A 27776-nucleotide genomic window follows, 5' to 3' on the forward strand; every position below is an offset into this window, starting at 1 on the left:
GGTAAATTCCACAGTAAGCACAAACAGATTATGACTTATTTTAAGTAGTGTGGATCTAGTTATTTTTAAAAGGTATATTGTAAAAAGGAAAGCATGTTGAGTCATGCACTTCAAGTACATTTCTCGTCAACTTGCACTGCTAGCCTCTGTGTTTAATGGCAGTTGATATGTAAGATATATTTTAATACTGAGTGAATTTTAATAAATTCAGTTTAGATAGAATCCAAGTTCAGGATTAGATTGTTAGCAAACATTTCCAGAAAACCTTGTAGGACACTGGACTGACAATAGTTTTTTTCAGTTCCTGGGAGCAGTGTTTACAGTGGATCATGACATAAAATCTAAGGAGATTTAACTTTTAAAAGCACTTGATAGCATGCTTCTGTGATAGTTGAATATTTTTACTGTGTTAATGTGGCAGCATTAAGCTTCCTGAGTTCTTAAGATTTCATCTTCTGACCAGAAGATGAGAGACAAATTTAAAAATAGAAAAAAAGACTCTGAATCCCAAATTGTTGTAGTTATCTTGCACTTCTCCTCTATTTGCAAAGATTTAGATTTGTGCCATATCTATGTACAAATTAAAAAGATATCTGACATTGTAAAACCGGACACTAAAGGTTTCATAGCAGTGTACTTGTTTCAGAGTCCTTTATGCAATAACAGGCACAGGAGCCTTTCAGCCCTAAAATGGCCCTTTCAGTCATTATGTAAAATCAGTTTTTATAGAATATCCTATAAAACATGTTATCAAAAAATTTAAAACCTTCCCCCACCAAGCCAAGCAAAATCCATAGTTGACTTTATTGTAGTTCAGCAAGTCACTGAAATAAAATAGATAAAATAGATAAACATTATTGTATTTGCTATTACAGTCTATTGTATTTGCTGTTACAGAATCTATTACATAGATTCTATAGCAATCATTTAATTATATAGTCCAGTTAATTATCATGGTGTATTGTGACTCATTTAAAAATAAACAACTCCCAAAATATTTCTCTTGACTCCAGTTAGTCTGGCCTAGTATATTGATATGCTGAGTCTGGGTTCAAATTTAACAAGTTGATACTGGAGTAGCATTTAGTAATGTCAGCTATCTGTACAGAGCAGTCATGAAATCAAATCAGTGCTTTGGTCAGAGACTCGAGAGTCTGAAGCAACGAAAGGTCTATGCATTCTTTTCTTACGTGCCTAGCTACTAGCCTTCAGCCACCTCGTATCAGATTTCCTGCTTTCTATAATCAACAGCTTGTTAAAGGCTGACTTTAAAAAAAAAAAATAATCAAAACACCATTTCTGTGACAACTGCCCTTGGATTATTTTTAATTAAGTTGAAAAATGTGGAATGGTGATGGCCCACATACCACTGCTGATCTTTACTGGAAACATATTGAATAGGTTTTGCAGTAGATAGTGGAATTTCATTTATGCGAAGCAGGAGGAAGAGGTAGTCCATGGTTGCAGCATTGAAGGTTGTCCTTGACTTTGTATTTCTGTTTTAAATGGTTTTTTTCAGTGCATCTGTCTCTTGCTTAGAGTAGAAATAAATCTGCAACTAAAGCACTTTGACATCACAGATGTGAATTGGAAGGGTAGGAGTGAGTAAGGGACCAATTTGCATGTCTTCTTGCATATGGGAACTTTAAGAAGTATAGTGGAAGGCAGAAGCAGTGACTAAAGTTCTATTTCTTGTAGACCATAAGCAAACTTCAACAAAAAAAAAAAGCTGTGTTAATCTCTTCCACAAGTATATTATATTGACATCCCTGTTGACATTAGCCATTCCTTCCCTATCAGTATCGCTACTGATTAGATAATGTGAATATCGTAAATGTACTTGCAAATCTGTTTCAGCAACTGTATACCTTTAAAATAATTTCTTAAACAATTAGGGGAATCATTGTGTTATTGTCCTTTTATTTACAAGTAATTTTACTCAAGTTTTGTCTCTAGTGAATGAAATACACGTTTTGAAGCAAAAAAACTTCAGAGGTGGTGTAAAATAACCAAAACATTTTTTCTACTGTGAGGTTCGTGTCACAAAAACCTTTAGTCGGAACTCTCGAGTTTTTTTCACTAGGTTCTGGAACTCTGCCTTTTGCCTTTGTAAAAGGAGATGCTATTTGAGTCTTTTAGTACTAAATTTAAATTTTGGACAAACAGTAATTTGAGGGGGCTCTGCGTGAGGATGTCTCTCTTCACTGACGTACTTCCGAGCTGATCTGAACATGCTGAGGGGACCAGAACCTGTGCTTGGAAGATCTTGATTTCCTTGATAAATGCTTCACCACAAGTTAGCACTGAATAGCCTGAGTTTGTCTTCTCTCTTGCATCCTCTTTAAGTATAGGGCTTCTGTCTTAGCAAAACTCCTTCATAGAAGATAATGGTCCAACCAGGGAGAAGCGCCAAGAGAAGGGAAGGACAACTGTGGCTTATCTCCAGCCATCTCCATCTTTGCGTATTGAGTGAAGGGGCTGCACAGGTATCCGTGTCCCAAATCTGTGCAAGAAATTGAGGTGGAAAACGGGCAGGTGAAGCAAAAGATTATAGAGGCAAAGCACAAATAGACATCTCTTTTTGTTATTGTGCTATGATAACCTCATCACCTAATAATTTTCATATTGTTCAGCATTGCATATCTTGAAGGATCATGCTACAGGACTGTCTATGGCACATTGCTATGTCATGGTATAGCAGTTCAGTCAAGGAGAACTGAGGTTGAAAGGAAGGTGGTGTGTTTCTGAGGAATCATGGTGACAACTATGTTAGACTTAAATCACGTGATACTATTTATATTGTCTCTCGGACTAATTTTAGAAGTTGGAAGTATACATCAGAGCATTGAAGGGAAGACTGGAAACTATTAATCACAATAATTAACAATTTATAATTATATATTATAATGCTGTAAGGAACAGTGTCTGGGCTGTAGCAGAATACTTGAATAACCCTGTATATCAGAGCTCTAGCAGGTTATAGTCAGCAGCAAACACTACACGTACATATTAAGGAGGAGTTTTATTTGATTGTGCTCTGCACAAACTATGATTAACCTCATTCTGTTTATAGTCTGCAGCTGAACTGAGTTTGGGTAGGTTTCTCATGCCAACAAAAGGGGAAACTAAAACTGCAAAGCCATGCAGAGCAGAGCTCCTGAAACAGCTTATATAAATATTTAATTATCCAGCCGTCAGGTTGATTCATGTCCTTTTAATCTACCATGAGAGAGTGGGAAGCATCGATGGTGTGGCTACTTTGATAGAGCCACAAGCTATAGTTACTCTGTCTCTTGAGGCTTAGTATACATTTAAGAATGTGTTAAAGTAAAACTTGTTCCCAAGGCAAGGTAGAGACCTTCTTCCCTTTTTTCCTGACTAGCCAAATAACTTGCAGGCTTTCAGATATGAGACCATGATAATTGCTATAGTTTTTTTTTTTTTAATGGTACATAATTTTTGCTTTCTGCGAGAAATTATATCAACACTTTGGGTTAAACAAAAATATTTCTTGGAAAATGGTGATGGTGAATGGTTATGGTGATGTAGAAATCATAGTCTTTGTAAGACAGAAGCCCTTAACAAAACTAATAGTACCTGCTGTAAAATTGTTGAAATACTAACTATAAGGAATAATCTTTTAATCTATTAGATTCCCTTACTGAAGGAAGATGTAAGTAGTATGCTGATATTTTAAAATGACCAAAAGGGGAACAACAGACTGCTGCAACAGGGTGGTCTGGAAGAAGGAGCACATGGAATAGAATTAGTAGACATATGACACGTTTTGTGTTTACAAGGAGGGAGACTGAGCACCGCTTTTATAAAAGGAAGTTTTGTCTTACAAATCAAACTAAGCAATGACATGTGAAGGTGGGCGAGCTGGTTAATGCAGGACACTGAGCTTTTCAAAATATTTGACAAGAACCGTTAGCAGAAGTTCTGAAAAATACTCTCAAGGCATAATTGCAGAAAAAAGCTTCCTCATTGATGACAACTAATTAAAAGATAAGAAACAAAAGTGAAAATTAAATTGTCACCTCTGAAGTTGCAGAAATTCTCATGGTAGTGAGTGACTAGACAATGGACAATTTGAAAATCAGTGTTGATAAATGCCAAGTACTGCACACAGAGGAAAAACTGCTAATGATGCATGCGTGGTAATGGTCTCCCATACTGGTCAGGAAATAGACTCGCTGAAAATGTCAGCCCAAATCTTGTTCACAGTTGAAAGGCAAATAGAACGTTAGGATTTATTAGGAAAGGAATAAACTAACAAAATTAAAAACACCATTATGGAGTTGTACAAATCCACATATGTGCATGGCATGCATATTTCTGGTCATGCTTTTTCAGAAAGCATGTATAACAGAACTAGAAAAATGCCAAGAAGGGTCACAAGATTGGGATAAGTTTTATGTGAGGAGACACTAAGTAGACAGCTTTGGAAAAAAAAAGAAGTGGTATAAAGGGAGTTTTATAGAACTGTAGTTCAGGGGAGGTGTATTTAAACAGAGAATCCACTCTTCTAAAACAAATATGTTGCTGAACTCACTGTTGCAAGATGTTGTGCATACGAAAAGTAGAAATGGATTTCAAGAAGAGGTTAGATAAGTTGAAGAAAGGTCCATCAGAGGGTATTACATTCTCAGTATGTGTTTCAACATCAGGATCAAAAAGTCCATGACCACTTATTCATTAGAAACTGGGATATGTATCGGAGGAAGTACTACTCTTAACTGCTGCTTTTATTATTTCCTTAAGCATCTGCTCTTGGCCATTACTAGGGAAAGGATACAAGGCTATGCAGAGCGTTGGTCTGCCTACTGGGCTCTTTGGTGCCTGCTCAGCCCTTGCAGCCACCTAGGAGCAAATGGTAGAAATGCTCTTTCAGCTTCTCCCCTCACCCTGGGCTGAGAGTGGTGTTCTGTGTTCCAGCACATGTTTTCTCATCTTCCAGAAGTGGATGAATTTCACGGATTGAGCAAGCAAGCAAAACTGACTGGCCTTTTCAGGCAAGTAATTTGCTTACGACTGACTTTCACCCTTGTCTGAAGGGGACTGCCCTGCATTTCTGTTAAGTGTCTCTGTTTCAAGTGAACTTTCTTCCTCACTCCCTGTGACGAACAGAACATGCTGATTTGGGATTGCAGCCAGCAAAATGTTTGTAGCTCATTTCAGTGTTCGTTTATGGATCTATAATCATCTCTGTTTCAAGAGTACATCACTTCTTCCCCACCCTCCCCCAGTCATGGCAGTTTACGGTAAACTGAAAAGTCTACAGATAGATGCAATTATTGTTTGAGACCTTGGGCTGCTTTCAGCTGTATCAACTGGAACATAAGCAAACAGAATTTAAGGAGGACATCACCAAGTTCCTGGCTGAAATTACATACAAACTTGAATTGGAGTCATTGAAGTTGGGGCATATTAAAATGCAAATGGGACACTCCAGCTACTCAGTAAGAGGAATGTGGGCAGAAATATAGGACTGGATTCTTTTAGACCTAGATGATTTCTCTGGCAATCTGTGATTTTTTCCTAGCATAAGGGAGAAGGCCTTGTTCAGTAATGTGAAAGCACAAGGGCTTTTCAAAGAAAAAGGTTTCCAGAATTTATTATGAACACTACTTATTTTTTTAATAGTTTCTAGCTTAGCCAGTTGTTGTAGTAGTCATTGTTTCTAGTTAGTTCAATTTGGGATAAATATTTAACTTAAAAAGAACAAATCCAAAGTGGTTAACATTCGACAAATTATAGCCCAATAAAACCCATGTCTAATGTGGGAAGTGTAATGTAACTTTAATAAGAAATGTTATTGAACTTATCTGAAATAAATTGTAATACTGCTTTTGTTGTAAAGGTAATTGTGGGTGGATTATTTGTGCTGTAGTTGCCTTGTGTCATAGAGGTTGAGGCATTCAAGGTCAGTTCACTCAGACTGGTTTTGGACAGATAGGTTTTATAACTTGAGGATAGCACGGCTAAAGACAAACCAGTAAGTTCTGCTGTTAGCCAGGTCATCTGTGTCTACATTTAGGACTGGCAGCAGTAGGTTTAGGCTTGGAGCTGGGAGAGGTCAATAGGTAGGGCCTGGGGCTCCCGTTCGGGTCAGTGGCAGATGAAGATGAAGGTGGAGTGCAGAAGAGCATGGAAAACTGGAGCGTGGCTGGCAGCGGCCACTAGCTGTGTGCTGGTACAAAGGTGCTGGGAATTCCTGAGTTAGTGTTGATGTTGAATTTGGATCAACAGTAGCTGAGAACAGTATACTTAAGAATGCTTTTAAAAATGCTGGACTAACTTTGGAGTAGGCTGAGGCCATTCAGCCTGCCTCCAGCCCTGCTGTAGGTCTGTGTTCACAGAAATTTCTTAGAACGGGTCAGTTACTTGTACAGCCTGGGCTGACTGTTCAAGATTATATTTAGGACTGGAGAAAGCAGCTTCCAGGCTCAACCTAATTTTGTGCATCTGTGTGGCACTGTACTGGACCTAATAAACTTTCCAGGAGTGAGACCATGATGCAGAGATGCTCCAATTGCCCATCTGCCTTTTGGAGGCAATTTTTTTTTGTTTGCTTTTTTTTTTTTTAATTCTGTTTGTTCCCTCTTGCTCTGAATAACAAAAAGTTGACTGTATTGAGTCCTCCAGCTGAGTGTATTAATTAGCCAGTGTGGTTAACATCTGTCATACCTGGTTTATCTGCTGCTCATTTCAGGGAGCAAATTACACAGGCAGTTTAATGTTTGATAGGGTCTTACATTTTTTTGAGTGTTTTAAGCTTTACAGTGTTAATTGGTGAAGGTAAAAGCGCAGCTGGAATTGTTACTACAAGAGTTTGTTTTCAAACTTTATTTGAAGTCTTAAGACTTGGCACAAAAGCTTCCACAAATAGATGCAAAGGTTTTATGTTTTTATATTACTATGAAGTTAACTGACGTGGTGTCAGGAATGGCTTGTTGAAATAGTACCTAATTAAATATTTGGGACTGTTTTCTGAATTTTTTTTTTTGAGCGTTGGCTGGTTAAACATAGGAGGCCAAATCTGGATTGGCTCTTGACTTTTCATAAAAAGTAATATTCCTCCTTTTTATATGGTATCTTATTTGGCACATCTGTCCATAAAACCAAAGGAACTCAAATTCCTGATGAGTAAACCATATGTATTACTAACTTTTGCCTTGTTCTCTGTTTATGTTGTGCTTAAGTATGCTTTGGTTATAGTAGATGACTTCTTGTCTTCCTGTGACCTATGTGAAAATGAGTTCTTGTATGCAAAAAAAAGCTATCTTAAATTGCTTTGTTAATGAACTTTTAAGCACAAGTTCTCAAAGTAGCAAACATCGAGTGGAGTAATGTACGAGTACGAATGTTGTTAGAAAATTATTGTAGACTAAATGTGAACTTTTAAGGAAGCTATTGATATTGGTTCTATATAAAAAGTGTAAGCTATAAATGGAGCAATAGATGACACTTTTGCTCTGGTCTTTTTAGAGAAGCAGTTCTCTGAAAATATTTTTGGAAGCGAGGGAGAATTAGTGAAAATAACTTCAGTGACATTTCTAAATGCTGTCTGTTAAACAGATGGTAAAACTGCTGAGGCATGTTACACTGACACCTTGCTGTTGAAGCAGCCAGCAGGGCTGAAGGTCCTGCAGAAACATATGTTGCGTAATAACCATTGATCTAACAGTACGTATTTTCTCTATTTTGAAAATGCTGATAGGTTCTTATATCTCAGTATCATAGATAGTTGATCACAGATGCCAACTAAAAAGAAATGCCTACAGGTCATTAAAAAAAAAACCCTCCTCACCATCTACCTCTCCCCCTTAAAAATACAGGAGACTGGGACTTTTATGAATTCCATGCAACAAAGTATTTATCACTTTGCAAGACAGAGAAAACATTACTTTTAGAATCCATGAATTTGGTAAGATCTTAACATGATAATTTAATTTTGCTTTTTTGAAACTGTTGAATTCCCATGTTGAATAGCATATGCTGGCAGTATTTTATGGAAGAAAAAAAGCCTCACTTTTCTTGATTTAGAGTTCAAGAGAACCAAATAATATACTCAGTGCAGCATGAAAAGAAAAATACTTGAAGTTGCTAGTGTAGCTCAGGAAAGTTTTTCTTCATTCTCATCAAGCTTGTAACTACTGTTGATGTTTGGGTGTTTAAGCAAGAAGAATGTTGGTTTTATAAGGGATCTATTGAGCTCTTGTTTTCTTAAGCAGCGATAGTCCAGATCACTGTTTGTTTTTTCAATTTGAATTGATACTTTATATTCCCTCCAATAAAAGCTGTATGCTTTCTCATTTTGCCATACAGCTGTAGATTTCTGTGTGAAGACCGACTTATGCACAACTAGCTGTCTGTTTAGTCAGAAAAAGACTGGGAATATACTTAGGTTCCAATTCACGCACTAACACCGACAAAAATTAGTCACAAAAGTTGGTAGAGAAAATACCTGTTATTTCAACACCCTGGTCTTATACAAGAGCTGTTTCAAAAGGCACTGTGGTGAATCCAGCAATTAAGAAGGGCATTAAATTCAGTTAACTATCTTCACACATTATGGGTAATGTTCTCAGTACTGCTTTTAAGTGTGTGGCTGTTGTCAGATAAACATGTCTGTTTAAAATCTACTTCTGTCCAGTTTCTGATGGGAATTGCAGAAAAAAATCCAAAATCTTAACTGTTAAGGCTTATTAAGTATATATTCATAAAATAGATGAAAATGAGTTTTGGACTGGATTACTTTCTTTTGGTGCTTTTCCTCTTTGAGCACTCGCTTTGGCATTGCACTAGAGTTCTTTAAATGTATTGTATACAGCAGCTGTCTGTCCTCACATGTTTTTAATAACTTTCTATAGACTAAACCAATGAATCGGTAAAATAAAAGGCCTCTTTGTTAGTGTACTATATCATTAATTGAGGTTTATGCACTTATGGTTTGGCAAGCAGAAAGTTTGAGTTCTCTGGCTGTTAAGAAATCAGAAGTTGACAAGAACAACTGACCCACTTGTCTGTCTTGAAAAAACTGGGATGCCTGCTCTCATGAAACAGAAATCCAAACAGTTTCAACTCCATTGACATTTAATTGTTAATGTGTGTGATGTCTGTTTCAAAGCTTCTTTGGCACTTCTTTGAAGGCAGTTAGTCAGCTTGTCATAGTGAGGCACATTGCTAAAGAGCATTCCTGCTATCTGATCTATGTATTAGTCGTTTGGAGGTCAACAAAAATCTCCACTGGAGGATTTTACTCTCTGGCTGGAGGAGAAATACTGTTAAAGGTTGGTTATCGAGGCTAGCTCTGCTAAAAATAGCAGGAGAGACAGCAGAATAATAAAGTGAATAACAGGAGCCTGTACTAAAATAATGCTGGTAACAAACACAATGTTCTGAGGTTTTCTAAAATACAGCAGACTTTTGTCCCACATTCCAGTAATTTATTTGAAAGGCATGTTCCACTCGAGGATTGCCAAGAACTTTACAAATACTAAGCCTTTTAACATGTCTAAGGTATGTGCCGTGCCATTTTAAAAAAAACCTCATAGGCAAAAATGATAGCTATATTTTTCCAGAAGCTTGTGGTCTATAATAATACAGAAAGCTTTCCTTCAGTAGTTCAGAGAAGCTTCAGACTCTTCAGGTATGAAACCCTGTTCTGGCTTCCTATCTCAAATGAGTTTGTGAACTAAAAAAGTGTGTGTTTTGTTTTTATTTCCACTCTCCCCCTTCAAATCCGAATATAAGACTTCCACACTACAAATTTAATTGAAAGTTAAGTATCTTTAGATTTCGAGCTTATTATCATCTATGACAAGCTCTGCAATCTAATTCTGCTTTTTGGAGGTGTAAAAATTAGAGCTTATACAAATGTGAGGCACTGGTTCTCCTTAGACATGTACGATTTAAAGATGAAAATGACAAATGTAGGACAACAGAGCTAAAGAAAAAAGGTACCAGAATTATTAAGGAAGAAAGAACTACTTCAAGAAATACCTATAGCCTTTAATGTCAGAACTGTTTGAATGGAGAATGCCATTAACGGAACAAAAAAAATGAGCAGAATTGGACTGGAGTTTTAATACTGTAAAACATTGACATTGAAAAATAAAAATATAGTCGTGCTAGAAGAAAGGTGAAACACATGGCTTTGCCCTGAGCTGAAGGGAATAGATGTCAGCAAGATGCAGAGCCTCATAGTGGAAAGTTTTATGGAAGAAGACTGTCAACACCCTTGGGTGATGAGTTTGAATAAAAGCTTGTGGTACACCAACAGGTTTAGGAAAGAATAGGCACCAAATTTTTTGTTAGCTGGAAAAACTGGGAAGACTAGAAATCCAGAGGCTGCACAGGCTACACTGTTGAAGACTTTCACAGTTCCTTACTCTGTATATGCAAAAAAAAAAGTAGTCTTGTTAGTGTAGATTTTTGAAAAATGCCATAGGCTTATACATACCTGTTAAAAATTTCATGCCCCCTTTGATTTTAGCACACATGCAGTGATGTGTCTTCATGTTAAATGACCCATATAATACATTTTCCTGCTTTTGTGGAGGTTTGCAAAGGCTTTCAAATCACAAATGAACTTGAAACAACTCAGCATACGCTCCAGTAATCCAGTAAGAAGTCAAGTAAAGTACTTTGACTGTTGGTGGTGAGTATTGGTGAATACTGAAATTACCTACATAAACTACTAAAGTCTTAATTTCTTTGGCAGGCAAAAATCAATGATCAAAAGTAAACTGTACAATGATACCACATATTGTCAGTCCCTCCCCTGGTACTACAGCATAGGCTGGAGGACATCCAGCTGCCAAGTTGCTGCAGTCATAGCCTGCTCATAGTTGGACAGTTAAGACACCCAAGTCAGGGCAGAATCTTTCAGATTTTAGTTGTTAAAACTAAACTTCGCAATGTGCATAGGCAAATAGTATTTTTCATAGATAAAACGAATTTTAGCACATTTTCAGATGTCAACAGGAATGTCGGGCATGGGGCAGGGGAGATGCCAGATTTGAAGCTCCTGCTGCCAGGCTTGGGACCACTGGAATTGCTGGAACTTGCAAAGCACTTATCACAGATGAAACTTATTTTTACTTCATCTTATTTTTTCTAACAGCTGCATTATTTTGAAAAGAAAAATATGTTTATATATGCCTGTTTTAAACAGCTGCCTGGGCTTATAGAAATTGTCAGGCACTCCTAGGAGGATGGTCTTTAGTTCTGTGTTAATCTGTGATAAATGTTTAGTTGCTTAAACATGTACCAAGACAATTATTTTTCTGAAACAACTAAGGGAAAAAGTGTCTTTGCTCTTTGCCTTTAAGACAATGTTTCTACTGGAGATGCTGACAGTCTCGGTCCTGATGCTGAACAACTCTCTTCTCTTTGCTTAGCATTAGTCTGTATGATTTAAAAAACAATCTAAATCTCCACCCCCAGCTCCCTCAAACACCATTTATTTTGAAGAAGGCAGAACTGTCCAAGGCTCTTGAGTGTTGGGTCAATCACAATTCATTCTATACAGAAGAAATGTTATTGTCTATAATTCAGGAGTCTTCAAATGCTTAGAAAGCGTTACTATGCTATCAGAGATTTGGAACAATGTTTTTTTAAAACATTTTGCAATTTTAAACTTTCTGTGGTTTTTGTTTGTTTCTATTTTCCATAGACTCGAGATGATTTTCTTGGGCAAGTGGATATTCCTCTTTATCAGTTACCGGTTTGTATTTTTTGTTTGTTTGTTTTAAGACAGTGAATGGGAAAAATGATTCTGTATGCAACTGTATTAGTCATCTAAGGAAGTTAACCATACTGATAATATAAGTGATTAAATTCTCCTACTGTGTCGGGGTTTTTGTTTGGTGTTCTTTGTGGATTTGTTAGGGGTTTTTTAGTGCTGATACTTACAAAAAAATGTAGGTTACCTTGTGTTTAGATATTAGTTTCTGCTGCTACGAGTATTAGGAGTGCTTTTAGCTTTTTCAAGTATAATAATGCAAGGTTTGAAACAATCTTAAAGACAAGAGGAGATTATAATTATTGTCATATTTCTTAAAATATTTTCTTTAAAGTCTACAAATTTACTTGTAATATTCCTTATTCCCATAAACAGATACAGAAGAGGGTAAGTGGGAAATAGAGCTAGTGTTTCTTTGTACATTTGGGTTTCTTTTTTTTTTTTACTTTTTGTTTTTGTATCCCTTTCGCAAAGCACATTGTTAGTTTTAAAGAAATATCACCAAGAACACTGAGATAAGTAAGCCTTTTCATTTTCTTCTGAGGTCTCAAAACATTAGCAAATACTTACAGATTTATCAGCAACTGCTTTAAAGACAGGATAATAACCGTGGCAAAACCTTTCCAAGAGCAGTTGTTCTTTCATTCTGGTAAGAACCATGTCAGGAGTAGTTACAGATATGTGCCATTTCCCACTGTGCGTGGGATGCAAGATCACACTAACTCCTCTCCCTTAGTCAGGTGGGTTGGAAAGACTGGCTGTAATGTCCCTTTGGAGAAGACTGACTGTGTTTTCACTTCCCACTAATAAGCTGGAGAGCAATATTTGGAATCTTTTAGAGATACTGGTGCATTCCTTTCTTTTTTTTTTTCTTTTTTCTTTTTTTTTTTTTAGCATGAACTAATTTATAGAGCCTCATTTGAATATTTTCAAGGCTATTTTCTTCGTAGACTTTTCCCTGTCTCCTTTTTGTTTCCGTCTTCCTGGTTCCTTGTTCTTAATTACTTGGTCTTGCCATCTAAATCCATTGTACTTTATTAGCCCAAATATAGGTGGATTTTTTGGAAAGTCTTTCATTTACATAAGTAAATATATCTTATATATATAAGACATAAATAAAATCAGTTTATAAATTCTTTATTAGATGCAGTTTTGGTTTTTCTTGATACTATGCAAATGCAGACTGTTCATAACTAAAAAGAGCTGTTAATCAGGGACATGTAAAAAAGGCAAATCATCTGCAAGGTAAGGTAGTTGGCAGATATGAATTTGCTCTTTCCAAAACCAAATGTATTAATCCAAGCGTAATCTAGCATTGAATCTAAGACAACTCTTGTTTTTGGAAAGTCGGAAAAATAATGATGAAACTTAGATTAAGAAAGTATTTTTCTTTTTCTCTCCTCTGTTCTGTATTTCCACAGCGTCTTACTGCGTGTGTTAGTAGAAATAATGTAATGTTGGAGGAGGGACACGCCCCCGCCCTTCCCAAACCCCAAAACCAAAGCCCAAGCTTAATTCCATTTTAATTTCAAAGAAGTATTTACCTTAGTTGTAAGACAATTCATTTTTTAAGTATCGAAACTGATCTTGCAGATAACATCATGTAACACATATATCGTTACAGGACTGAAGATCTGCATTTTAATTCCATGAAGGTGGAACACTTCAACTTGAGTGTAGTATTTCTAAATTGTATTAACAAGAGCTTATACTGAAAAGTCTGAAATACAAGAGAGCATTTTTCTTTCCGAGATTCGGTGTGATAGTTATCACGTTCAGTAAAATTTAGTCAGCTTAATCTTAGGACTGTTTTGTAACAAAGCTTAACAGTTCCAAAGAAAATTCTAAAATCTGAAACTTAATAATGTCTAACCTTTAGATGCCAGGGCTTTTTTCGTTTGGTTGTTTCTTTCCAATCAAATGTGGACACACATTAGATGTTTTTTGAAAATACTATTATGGCATTAGTTCAGCCTTTGAGGATTGCAGCATGTACCGTTGTTCTTAATTAAAAGCCCTACAAATATAATAATTGCATGTTTTTCCTCATATTATACAGTACTTCTTGAAATGGTTAACATGTATTGATTAACGAGAGCCTAGAGTTACTCCCCAGAATTTGTAAAGAGCTGAAAAAGAAAAAAACAAAACAAAACTCAAAAAAGATTTACAAATGTTCCTAAACATATGATATTGTAAAAATCAAATATTTTTGTAAGAATTGCAGAACTTCAGATGGATTATAAATATTTATGTTAACCAGAAAAATAAATATCTTTTTGTTTTCTTCAATGATCTGTCATGTATATTTCTCTACCTGTACCTGGGATATATATTTATAAAATGATTTCTGTTTACCTCTGTGCTGCTTTCTCTTGAGCAACTTCACTTTTGTGAATCGGAACAGAGATGTTCTCAGAATGGATTCTTCTGTGATTATTTTTTATCCCCAAGTCCTAAAGCTAGAAATGGCTTTTTACGTATGTTCTGTGTAAAAATATTTGAAAAATACTGAGAGAGAAAAAAAAGAGTTATGGTAGATCTTTTAAATGTGAAAATTGAGAATCTGTTTCTTGATTTCAGGCTAAACAGTTTTTTTTCTGTGCTTTAGAAACTGTAATATATGTATATACTGAAAGGTAATTTTTTTTCCTTGAACCGGGGAATTAGTCTTATTACTAAGATTAAAGCTGGTATTGCTATTACTGTACCTAAACCTATAATTTAAATTTTAAAATGTTATATGGTCTTTAAAGAAACTCATTGTAAATTTCTGATAATTTTCTTTAACTTCAAGTGTTTGATACAGACTTTTCTTGAAAAAAATTGTCTTATTCCAGACAGAAAATCCAAATATGGAGAGACCATATACGTTTAAGGATTTTGTTCTTCATCCAAGAAGGTTAGTAAATACCACATAAAACCTCGTAACTTTCATATCTAAACAATGCTGTTATGTAATTACTTGTAAATATGTAAATATTGTCTAAATTTTTGTGTTTTCATCCAAGAAGTTTGAGCATCAATGGAGTAAGATATTTGTGGTCTACTAAAAAGTCAGCATTTGTTTAAATACTTACAGATTATTTGGTAAGAATAAACCATTTTTCTGCAGGCCATGTCATAATTCACATTATAACTTCATCTGAACAATTTACTGTTTCGCTGAACAGTGAAATTAGTGACCAATGTTATGCTGTAACTCAGTTATCCCTTTTCAACTTGACATTGTTTCCTGCCTTCCTGTCTCTCTTGTTTGCCTGTTTCATGTAAGCAGTTTCATGTGACCTTAATTATAAACATAACAAACTGAAAAGCTGCTTAACATTTAGGAAGGCCTGTGTTAAAAGAAAAAACCAAGGAATTTTTAAATGATAGGTAACACTTTGACACTTATATTAGTGTTATGCATTTAGTGTTTGTTTTTAAAATGTAGATTCTTAACCTAAATCTGAGCAGTTTTTAGCAACTTTTATTAGAAGTAAAATACATAAAATGCATGTCAATATTTTTGAGATAATAGGTTCCAATTTAAAAATAACACCAGAACACGTGGGATCTATAGATCTTTCTCAGCCACACTGGTAGCAGAAGTATTTTTAAAGTATTTTATAGTATTAAGTATTATATATAATATATTATAATATTAATATAATTAATATAATTATATAAGTATTATATAATATTAATATAATTATATAATACAATTAATTACAATAATTATAATAATTGTAATTAATATTATTTACTATAATTAATATTATTATAATATATAGTATTAAGTATTTAAAGTATTTTTAAAGTATTTTATAGTACTTTTTAGCAGATCAAGGATTTTAACAGAGTTAGTGACTGTCAGGTTTCATTTTGATCTCCTATTTTTCAGAATTTAGTATTTCCTATCCTATAAATGAATGAAGAATAATATTTATTGTCTCTAAATAAATTAACTTCAATTGTTGTTTGTTAGTCAAGGATCTGACCTCTTCTTGTAGTGGCTAGCACATGAATTTGGCAATGCTTTGTAGTCAGAGATAGTGCCACAGGTTTGGACACTTTTCTGCCTTGAAATCTTATTGTAACTTTTAGATCCTTTAGTATTGTTAGTGCGCGTTCTTCAATTTTGCTCATATTTGCATTTACTTAGACAGGAATATTAATAATAAGGTTACTACCTTCCCAATACCTCAAGCTGAGTAAGAATTATTAACATGTTAATACTCTGAAATGAATTACTTTATTGTATTGGCAAGTAAGATAGTAGATTACTTCCTCTTTCAAAGGGATGTGGGCTTTTCTGAAGCCAAAATACCATCTGAATGAACATGTTTATAATCTAGCATGAAATGTCTTTCCAGATATCGGAAAATCTAATTCACTTTTTCTGCATGGCAAAAAAAAAAAAAAGCAAACCATTAAACCTTAGTGATGTGTTGTTTTTTTGGTTTTGTTTTTTTTTCTTTACTTTAGTAAGATGATGTGCAGGTATCCAGTTGACTCACTAGTGATATTTTCAGGACTCTTATTTTCCTTTTTTTACACCAGTAGTCAACCAGATGAGATAATTTGGCAGATTGTGAAAATATTAAATAAAAGTGAAAAAATTAAAACGTGTAAATATTAAATAAAATCAATATGGGGAAGTCCTATTTTCAGGCTTCTAATGATGCATTAATCTGAATACAGAGATGCAAATGCTGAAGTATGAAAGCTTGCTGTAACTTAAGTTTTAGGAAAAGTAGTCCTGTAGATTGAAATAATGCTTGATGAATTGTCTGCACACAGTCAAATTATTTTATATATATATATATATATATATATAATATATATATAATTAAATTGTCATTATTCTTATTTTCTTGTTCTTTATTGTTATGCATTGGATACTAGGGAAGTATTCGGAAGAGCGAGTCGGAAAGAAAGGTTTCCAATTGTGGTACATAATATCAGCGTGTATTCAGAAGTCTAAGAACTCAATACCATTATAGAGCTTCATTAATTTAAACTATAAAAAGCCAAGTTTGTGTTGAGAAACTTCAGAATAATCTTCTAGCTGTGCTTTTTCAGCTATTTTATTTCCAGGTAATAATTTCACAAGTGAACATTTGTATTTTCTCTTCTGCAGCCATAAATCAAGAGTTAAAGGCCACCTTAGATTAAAAATGACTTACTTACCTAAAAGCAATGGGTCTGAAGAAGAAACCACAGAACAGGCTGAAGAATTAGAGGTGGGAAAAGATGTATTTATTGCTGAAAAACCTAGCAAATGTCTTCAGCTATTAAGTGTAGTTACAGTCAAAATGAATGTTAGGAATCACTAAGCTATAAATAGTGTTTTAGAAACAAACCAGTTAAAAGCGATTGCTTGTATCTTACATAAAAGTTGTAAGTCTGCATGAAAATTCTGCAACAGTTTTTCTAACTAAAGGAGTGGCTTTGTCAGTATATCTAAAAAGGAATACCTACATTAGGCTTTTGGTTTTGGTCTGGTACTGATTTGCCATATGTCTATGTAACTCTTTCTTTTAGAATTAATGGAAGTATCGTTGCCCAGTATTTTTACTGCTGTTTAACGTTGTTTGACCCCAGCCAGTCAGACACTGACATCTTGCTGGTTTTAGAATTTCAACTCTCTCCAATTTGTAGGGATATTTTGATCTTAATTATTTACCTTTGTAGTCTTTTGTAAGCACATCCAATCTAAATCAATGGATTTCTTTTAAAGACTTAAACAACTCTAATCAGCATTACCACCCTTGCTTTAATGAAACTTTGTTACAAAATGGTATGCTCATCTGACTAGTACGTTTGCAGCATATGTATGAAATGAAGTTTATTTACTTTTTTTAATCTGTCCGATGAATGCTGTTTATTTTCCTGGAATAAACAACTTTTGATGCTAATATGTTCAAGGAACTTGAGTTAAAAATAAGATATCTGCGTGCATAATTTGTCCCATCATTTCTTGAGAAATATACTCAATAAAACCCAGAGCCAATCTTACTGGTTTAAGATGTAGTGGCACTGCACCTTAAAAGGAGGGTGGTTTAGTAAATTGAGATACTTTTTCAAATTTGGTAATAATAAAGGCAGTTAATATTGTATCTCTTAGCCTGGGTGGATTATATTGGACCAACCAGATGCTGCTAGCCAGCCACAACAGCAGCAGCAGGAATCTCCTCCACTGCCTCCAGGCTGGGAAGAAAGGCAAGACATCCTCGGCAGGACCTACTATGTCAATCATGAATTCAGAAGAACACAGTGGAAAAGACCAACTGCTCAGTATGTCTTTTGGCCTGAAAATTCAAGTCTTAACATTGACTAGTGTAACTAGTTCACTCTAGTTATGTTGAAAGCAAGGAGAACTAGAAAGCGAATAGCTTGAGAATTAGTAGAGAGCTTTCCATAGCTTAACCTTCAAGCCCACGTGTAATGGTCACTGGCTAGTGGCCATTTTAACTGCACAGTACTCTTCCTGTTCTCTGGAAGTATGCATTCACATAGAAATTGGTGCAATTTTAAGAGATAGTAACTATAGTAATGGAAAGGAAATTGTTTTCCAGCTGTAAGCCTGATTCCTCCTTCCCAGCAGGGACTGCATTAAATTATTTACCTTGTTTTTTTCAATTTATTTTTTTTTCCCCTTAGCATGTGAATTACAAAAATAATACCTGGAATGCTATCTGGTTCTTTAGTTTAACTTACTGTTCACGTTGACATGAATGCTTATTCTTTTTAAAAAGTTTACATTAATTTTTATAGCTCGTGACTGTTTCTTTTTCTTCTGCCAAAATGACTATAGTGTATGTTTTTGCTGTTAGCCTAGCTTACTGTTGAAAGATAAAATATGACTACTGTATGCTGACTTCTTCCCCACACCCCTCCAATAGGGACAACATAGCTGTTGCAGATGTTGGTAGTGTGCAGTTGGAGGCCCAGCATGTGTTCACTCATCGGCGACAGATATCAGAGGATACAGAAAATCTAGACAGCAGAGATTCCCCCGAGGTAAAAACAATTTCTAAATGTTTCTGAAATGCAAGTAACTTTTTTAATCTAGTCAAAAAGCTTGTCTTAACTATTCGTAACTTGGAATTACTTTTTAAAATTTCTTTTTCTTTATTTTCTTTTTAAAGAGCTGGGAAATTATAACTGAAGACGAGGCAACAATGTATAGCAATCAGAACCTTCAAATACCTCTCTCTCAGAGTAATTGTGATATACAGACTCATCTTGCAGAAGAACTGAATACCAGACTTACTACCTCTGGAAGTTCAGCTACTGGACAGTTATCAGCTACTGGCCAGTTATCAGCCTACACCGTAAATTATTTTTCTCATTGTTCTAATGTACAGAAATATCTATAATATTTTGCACAAAACGTTACTGCTGATAGAATAAGATCCATACTAACAATTATACCTTTAATTTCATCTCAAATGCAGAGAATTTAAGAGTAATCTTTTTACTATAGAACCCCATCTAAGCAAACATGTTATTCTCCCCCGCTTTTGCTCATATGAATTTCTGCCTGAGATTAAAACAGACTTGCATGAACTATTTTTCAGTGTAAATCTGCCTCTTATTCTAGTGTCATACAGAGTGCTGCTGAAAATTACAGATGAAGGAAGCTGTCTATATCCTGAAAGCTTATTTCTAAGGGAGTTGTGCTGTATTGGTTACTTTTCCCACTAGGACGAGTTTAAGATAACTCATTTTTCATTGTGAATATTGGGATAAGGTTTTATGATTGGGCTGAGTAAACCTGGTGACTCCGTAGCAGTGAAAAAGAGACCTTGCTCATACAGTTCCATAGCCCTCGCACCAGTTACGAAACTTATCCATCCTCTCAGTGAGTCTGTTCAGCTTGCTAACCCAGCAGAAAACTATGTTCTTTTTCCCCCAACTCTGTTTTTTTTGCAGTTTTAGCAAGCTGAAACAGCATGCTTGGTTGTCTGACAAATACTACGGTGGCAAAGGGGAAGCAGCAGGAGTACATAGCCAGGAGTGAGGCTTGTCTTTTTGGTGGTAGCAAACAATTAAATAAGCTCAGCTGTATTGTGAAACCCGAGCTCCACAAATGGCCTTGTAACCTATGTGACTTGAGAAATCCATTGTCCATTGAGGAAGGCCTATAAAGGTGACCCAGACCATGTAGTCTGTAAGATTTTTTTGGTATCTAAATAAAATCATTAGCTTTTGTGATGCTGAGAATGCTATTCCAAATGTAAATTTGGAATTGACTATGTCTTTCTAAGTTTGTACGAAGGCATCACTAGTGTTGCTGGAAACAGCAAAGTGAGAGTAACAAGACTTTATTTGACCTCTGCTATTCAGAATCCTATGGATAGCAAGAAAACTGTTACTTCAGCTTGCTTGGGTGGCCTAAGCAAAGGAAAAGTCAGATATTCAAATTATTTGCAAGAGCCAGCTAGAATGACAGTCTTGCCTCCCTTCACCTCCATCACCCCCCAAAAAATAAATTTAAAAAACTTAATCATGCTTTGAAGTATTCTAAAAGGGTACATAGATAGGGAAAAGTCCTTCAAATAATCGGGGAAATTCTGGAGCAAGATGAAGTACAGTTGCTTAATTGGAGCAGGTGAGATCTAAATAAGGCTCTAGGCAGAAAGGTGGATGCTTATCCAAAGTCCAGGGATTGAATTACTCATCTCAAACTGGATGTCTCAGACTCTCGTATCTTTTTATTATTAACTTAATCTACTCTCTGAAAAGTTGTGTTAGCTCTGATATATCCCAGGCTTTAGTCTACTGACAAAATAACTCAGTAAGTTCTATACTGTAAATTCAATTGTAATGTAACTGGTTGCAACTAACTCTAGTATTTTACATGCCAAAACATCCATCGTTAGGGTTTTCAGAACTTTCACAACCTTTGTATTATTCTGTTCCAAGGTTATAATAGCCACTGTGAACTTAATGTTTCTAGCAGTGTGAAAGCAGTAGTTTCAAAGATATTATATTAAATTGATGTTTCAAAACAAATAAGACACTTTGTTCAAGATGAAAACTGTAATAAAGTGTGATAACCATTGTTGACTGTTCACTGCCATCCTTAAAGCTGCAATAATAGCTAATAATGTCATTCCTCTTCACTACTTCAAGAGCCATTCCAGCAGAAGAGGTAGTCTGCAAACATACAGAGTTGAAGAGCAGCCTGCACATCCAGTGGTACGTCATTTTCCAAAAAACACAGGCTTGTGTAGCAGAGAAGCTGAAGGATTTTCTTCTAAAAAACTTTTTTAACTATGTATTATGTGCTGACATTTTAAGTGAGATTTGGCCTTCTGCTTCTGGCAGCTGACCTGGCAAAATTGCTATTATGAGTCTAGCAAGATTGGAGTTCAGTTTTAAAGCTTTCATGTTCCAACTTTGTGTTTTTGGTTTAACATTAGCTTAATGCCGGGATAGAGCCTGCAGAAGGAAGCAGTCTTCCTGTGAAGATATGAGTTTTGTTTTTCAAATTGTTTGCTTTATAATTAAAAGCCGTACCACCATCCTTTTCACTGTTTTCATGGTGATACTGCAAACTATGAGCTCATAGCCAGAAGTACTAGGCTGGATCAGCCATGCCTAAACCAGGTATATAAAGGAATCCTTTTAGATGAGGAGCTTGAATTTTTTTTAAAAAAAAAAAAAAAAAAAAAAGTTCTGTCACTTCATACTATTCAGTAAGGACTTAAATACTGCTTTTCTATTTCATCCAGTTTGCGAAAATCATGAACCTTCTGGATTATAGTTTTGTTTTAATTTGACAGAGGAAAGCTTTTTCACAGTGAGTTTCATAGCTTTCTTAACTGTTTTTCTTCTGTTATCACTAATATTTAGTTACTGCCTACTTCATCTGGATTACCACCAGGCTGGGAAGAACGTCAAGATGAAAAAGGGAGGTCATATTATATAGATCACAATTCTAGAACCACTACCTGGATTAAGCCAGTCGTACAGGTACTGTCTGTCTTTTAATTATGAATGTTTTTATTCATTTAACCTTTTAAACATCTCACATAATAAAAGTAAATTTTAGAGACCTCTTGAAATAGAACATGTGAAAGGCATAAACTGGTAAAGCACTACATAAAATATCTGAGAGAATGCAGAGTTAGGAACAGTAGTATTTATGGCAAGTTACTCTACTGTACCAAGAAAGCCTTCTGGAGAGTGATAGCTGATTGAGAAGCCTGAAAGACTTCTTTTAACTTTGGTAGCGTAATCGGTGATTGTTAGTCAATGTTGTTGATATTAGACTAAACAAATCTATGTACTGTCTGGCACTTGCTTTATGAAACTGCTTTCATGAGTCAAAAATATATGGTAATGGGAAAAATATATTGCTCTACAGGGCTTTGATTTTTATTTTTTTTTTGGTCATTTACCATAGATTGCTGTGGAAACAGGTCAGTTGTCAGCTGCGCAAAGTACTTCTATAGGAAGACAACCACAAGCAACATCAAGTGATTCATCACAACAGTCTCCTCAGCAGCAGCCTGAAATGGAGCAAGGATTTCTCCCTAAAGGCTGGGAGGTCCGACATGCACCCAATGGCAGACCATTCTTTATTGACCACAACACCAAAACTACAACATGGGTAATGGAAAACTGCTCTCATGGACTGAAATTGTAGTTCCCCTCAAGTCAAAGCTTTGCTGCTTTCAGTGAGCTTCTGTAGATTTCTTTAGTGCCAAGATAGCTGTGTCATGTCTGTTAAGGAGCATATGTAATAAAAATGCAAAGTCATTTAAAATGTCTGTTATGAGTAGAACATTATGAATTTTACAAACTGTGTTGGTACTTGAAAGTTTAGCTTGGGAAGAGGAAAATACTGATGTATATAGGAATCTGTTTCACAGATGTAAAGCATCTCCTAAATAACGCTTCTGTAATAACTGTAAAACTGTGATAGCTTATATGTGCTGTTAACAGAAATCAGTTTTGTAAACTTACCTTCAACAGGAAATCCATAACCTTGAATTTGTCACGTGGTACAGTGCACAACACAAGTTTCTGAATTCTTAAGAAAGCAGGTCAGGTGCAGCTACAATATGGGAGTTGTACAGCTACAGTTCCACAGAGTGGCACTGCGTACCACTAGGCAGTACTAATAGATGGACTTAAAGCATTTAAACAGTAGGTCAGTATTACTGTCAGGTGAAGGAGAAACAGAGAAATGCATTAAATTGATTCAAAATTAATATTCATTTCTTCAGGATTATGGAAAGACCTTATTTAACACAAGCACCTTCCCCCTACCCCCCAAAAAAGCCCAAAGCAACTAACCAGCCAAACAACAAAAAAACCCAAACACCAAAGCCTAAAAGCATAAGGTGTGCCAGAAACCATGTGGAAAGATTAATTTGACTCAATTACACTAAAACTGAGTTGAATGAGGGATTTTTTTTTTTTTTATATATATAAACTAAAGCGAGAGGTCATTAGAAGATGATAGTAAACTACTGGAGGACTGAGAATCAGCAAGGAACTACCTGGTTGCAGAATATGCAACAATTATCTAGTTGGTACTAGGCATATTCTTTACACAAGCATTAATAAAGAGGAAAAAATTAAAAGTAAACCAAAACAGCAAAAGGATTTTAACATGCTGCTTGCTTTGTTTTCAAAGGAAGATCCAAGACTGAAAATTTCTGCTCATCCGAGGAGAAAAACTTCCTTAGATCCAGTAGACCTGGGCCCATTACCAGTAAGTAAACTGTTTTATACTTGGTTTGGAATTTAAATACTTACATTAGCACTATCAAAACTTGCACATGAGAAAATGCAGCCTGCTTTTTTCATACAAAAAATACTCTGTTTTGAATTCCAATGCTGAGAGTAGATGGGGGGAGGGGGGGAATGCCCCCAACTGCAGATAGTGTTGAGTTCTATGCAAACTACATGGTCAGAAATCTATAATAAAAGTGTCGTCTTCTTACAGCCGGGGTGGGAAGAGAGAACTCACACAGATGGAAGAATATTCTTCATAAACCACAGTATGTACAATGTAGTATTCTCCCCACACTCATCGTTTAATTTCTGAACGTTATCTAAATTAATGGAACTAATTAAGAAATGTCTTGCAGATACAAAGAGAACACAATGGGAGGATCCTCGACTGCAGAATGTGGCAATAACTGGACCAGTAAGCTTTCCTTATGTAACTTTACATGCTTTTCAAGAATATTGTTAATAGAATCCAAACAAACTCTTGTCCTTTATGAGGTACTCAGTCTAGAAGATGAAACTTCCAGGGTATTTGAACAAGGCATTTTTATTTCTTTTTAAAGCCTGTTTAGAAAGCTTTCTGTGGAAATGGTCTTTTAAATGCCAGAAAGAAAAATCAGTTCCCATAGTAGTTAGAAAGTTTCCTTATAGACTGGGGGGGGTTTGAAGTGGATAAGAAACTTTATTTTTTATCCACAGTGTCGAAAATAAAACTAGCTCAATTCATGAAGTAAACTTGAAGGGAAAAAAAAAAAAAAGGCAAATGGCTTTAAAAGGAATGCAATTCACTTGCAACTGAAAAATAATTATCTAGCCTTGATATTTAATCTGAAGTGCAAAATTACCAGGACTAATTGCAAAGACGGTACACATTATAATTATAGATGGGTTTTAGTGTTCAGCTGATATCTGTGTTTATTAATAGCCCACATATGTAAACAACCTTCTCTGTCCATGGAAAATAGAGGTGTTTGTAGCCAGGTCTCTCATGATACAGCAAGGGAAGACTATGCGTTATGTAAGTCACCAAAGGCATTTTGGTCACTTTGATCCGGGCCAGTCAGTGAGCTTAGTCAGTCACATCAGCTAATAGTAAAGTACAGGATAAATTCTATGGAACTGATCAGAACAAATGATCTGAACAAAGATGTATTTTCATTCCAGATGTTTTGAACTCTTCATATATTTATAAATGGAAAGTCTTCCCTGATGCTTAGTAAAGCATGTATTCCTGTTTTCTCAGAACTTAAATGCATTGTCTGTTTCACAAATATAGACTAGTTTATATTACATTAATTGTTAAGAGTATCTCAAGCACTTTTTTTTTTTTTTTTTTTTTTTTTTTTTTTAAAGGCTGTGCCTTACTCCAGGGACTACAAGCGGAAGTATGAGTTCTTCAGAAAGAAATTGAAGAAACAGGTTAGTAATCACTAGGAATCCAGCAGAAAGTTAAGAAACTTATACCTCTAAACAAAGGAAATCTTAGGTTACAGTGGAAGGAAATAGAACTTTGTAACCTGCTTAGGGAAAGTAGATTTACTGTCTGATCACAAATACATTTGTGAAGCAACGACTTGGTAACAATTAGCATTTAATCTAACCAGTAGGGTTTGTGACTTTATGCAGCAATGAGACTGCAAGCAGTCTAATTGAAAAAGTAGAAATTCTAAAAGGTTAAAAAATTTGTGAATCTGGAAGTAGGCTGACAACAGAAAAGTTTGGAAATCACTGATCTAACATAAAATAGTTTTTGGAACTCAGAATATGGAAATAGAAGTTCTCAGAATCAGTTCTAGGCTGTTCAGATAAAAAAAAATCTGTACTGTTGTCTTGATCAGGCTAGATGACTGTAATAAATTGTTATAGCCTTAAAATCTTAAGTTTATGAATCTCATTTGCAAGTTCTAGTTTGAAGTGGCAGTGCCAGATATATTTATAACGCATGAATAAAAGACTGTAAATAGCATCTGGATATCCAGATAACAATGAGTCTTTGCACAACTGCAATCAAATTTGGTATCCTTGGGAGATATTTTATATATGTAATAATAGCCTTTGAGTTTAGACCCATATTTCACCTTTTATCTACCAACTCTGTCTCTAGCCTTTCTGAAGCCTATGCATTTTGAGCTGATGTGTAAATTGCACACAATTGTATATGCACCTCATTTTTTGTGTTCCTAGTCAAACAAGCTTGGCATTCATTCAAATGTCATTATGCTAATCTGTGAAGTGATAGACAGCTCAGCCACACAATATAATCGTAGTAATTTAAGAATTAAATGCACATGTAGATTTTAAAGCATACGTTACTATTGCCTTTTAAGCATTCACAAATACAAATAAATGACAATTAGGGTAATGAATTGATTTATATTGAGATTTAATTATTGGATACTATTTTAATCAGCTAAGTTTGGTTTTAGTAATTGATTTTATTATTGCTTGAACATTTTTCTGAAAAATTGATTTGCAACTAAAACCAGGAATTTTTTTTAATGTTTTTTTTTTAATTTAGGGATATTTACTGCTTTCTGAAATGATGAAAAAGACCTATATATTTCAGCCACCATGTAAATTAGAGATATAATATTGTACAGTATTTTGCAACTTGGAAAATGACAAATAATGTGCTCCCCAACCCCAAGTAACTATTTTTTGTTTGTAGTTTGGATCAAGCTGTTGTTGGATATAAATAGGCATTACGTTTAAATGCAGCATTCTTTTTTTTTTTTTTTTTTTTTTTATTTGGGACATTTAGGATAGATTATTTAAGGGGTATAAGAAAATAAAAAGGAAACATGTCTGAACATGTGCTCTTCAGATTGATTTATTAAATATTTCTGCATTCAAAAATTCATTATTTCTACTCAGTATGTGACTGGTTCTTTGAAATTTGAAATATATTGAGTTTCATTGCATCATCCTAATCTAGTAATAGACGGACACGAGTTGAAATTTCCTGTTCCTACTTTCTCTGAATTTTTCAATTTTGCCTGACGCAATTGCTGAAATAAACTGCCTGAAAACAAGTGAAATCAGGAAAATACTCTATTCTCATATAGTGATTTAATGATTCAGCCAAGTTTTATTCCTGGTTTATTAGGGACTTAGTCTGAAAGCTCAGCAGCAAATATGAGCTCCTTGGATATTTTTATTTAAATATTTTCCTATATGATAGTAAACATAAACCTCATGATTTGTTCCTGTGACTTCAAATTTTAAATGAACTGATTTTTATTTTAATATTGTAGGAATACTTGTTTGTCATGTATGTCTTAAGACACCTAGCCTTATAGTTAGAATATTGAACTAGAAGGTGAAATAAGTCAGGTAAAATTGTTCCAAAATAATTTTATTTATAAACTGAGCTTTTTTTTTTTTAATCAAGCTTATAATATGATGAATTTTCAGTGTTAAAAAAAATTCCATGCCTTGCTTCATACAGAACAGCTGAGCATATGCTGTTACTAGTAAGAACTTATTTTAACCCTGTTTTCTTGGTATGAAATAGAACTTAGTATCTGAAACTCTCCGTGCTAGTTGAATTGTATGTAAATAGAGCCTCTTGTCAATCATATGGTTCCAAATTATTAAAGAAAAGGATTTGTGTGCCATTCGTTGTCTGTTTACAGAATTTGCGTACTCTGTAAGGCTAAAAGATGCTGCCTTTTGTTCTATTATTCTATGTTTTTATATTGCCTTTTTTTTTTTAGAGTGATATTCCAAATAGATTTGAAATGAAAATTCATCGCACAACAATCCTTGAAGATTCTTATAGAAGAATTATAGCTGTAAAGAGAGCAGATTTCCTTAAAGCAAGACTTTGGATTGAATTTGATGGTGAAAAAGGTTTAGACTATGGAGGAGTGGCCAGGGAATGGTTCTTCCTTCTCTCTAAAGAAATGTTTAATCCTTACTATGGATTGTTCGAATATTCAGCTACGTAAGTAATACAGGTTGGGAAGACATGAAAACTAGTTAGAGAAAGCAGATCAATTGTATTTCTCATACCTATTTTAAGAATGGAGTTACCCCCTTCGCCCCAGCTGTATAGGAGGGTTTAGTTGTTAATAACTGCAATATTCTGCACCTAGTTCTTTGTTTGACAGAAGAATAATGTGGAGACAGTACCTGTATTTTTTTTTTTCAGCAGCCTAACATAAGCCATGTCATCTTTGCATAGACAAGCGTATGTTTGCAACCATCTACTACTTACAGAAGAGGCAGTATTTAACAACTAATGCGGAGAATGTTATTCTGATTACTTTAAAATTAATAGGAG

At 34.9% G+C, this 27776-nt stretch overlaps 1 protein-coding gene across 3 annotated transcripts in view; it reads left to right on the plus strand.

The window, feature by feature from the left end:
- The window catches only part of NEDD4 (NEDD4 E3 ubiquitin protein ligase), a 62784-nt gene that overhangs the window by 24669 nt on the left and 10339 nt on the right, over positions 1–27776 (plus strand). For all 3 annotated transcript variants that reach the window (XR_015701299.1, XM_087743684.1, XM_087743683.1), the window contains 14 exons: positions 11684–11734; positions 14593–14654; positions 16878–16980; positions 17865–18034; positions 18643–18760; positions 18889–19074; positions 20879–20944; positions 21602–21721; positions 22155–22361; positions 23394–23471; positions 23706–23760; positions 23851–23909; positions 24845–24910; positions 27208–27437. Coding sequence is in view for 2 of the 3 variants with exons in the window: in XM_087743684.1 (XP_087599810.1) it covers positions 11684–11734; positions 14593–14654; positions 16878–16980; positions 17865–18034; positions 18643–18760; positions 18889–19074; positions 20879–20944; positions 21602–21721; positions 22155–22361; positions 23394–23471; positions 23706–23760; positions 23851–23909; positions 24845–24910; positions 27208–27437 (1571 nt within the window). In the remaining variant the exon portion in view is untranslated. The remainder of the gene's footprint in view (positions 1–11683; positions 11735–14592; positions 14655–16877; positions 16981–17864; positions 18035–18642; positions 18761–18888; positions 19075–20878; positions 20945–21601; positions 21722–22154; positions 22362–23393; positions 23472–23705; positions 23761–23850; positions 23910–24844; positions 24911–27207; positions 27438–27776) is intronic.

This window comes from Nipponia nippon, unplaced genomic scaffold (assembly GCF_047370975.1).
Source record: "Nipponia nippon isolate SJK-2023a ecotype South Korea unplaced genomic scaffold, ASM4737097v1 scaffold_9, whole genome shotgun sequence".
Taxonomy (NCBI): domain Eukaryota; kingdom Metazoa; phylum Chordata; class Aves; order Pelecaniformes; family Threskiornithidae; genus Nipponia; species Nipponia nippon.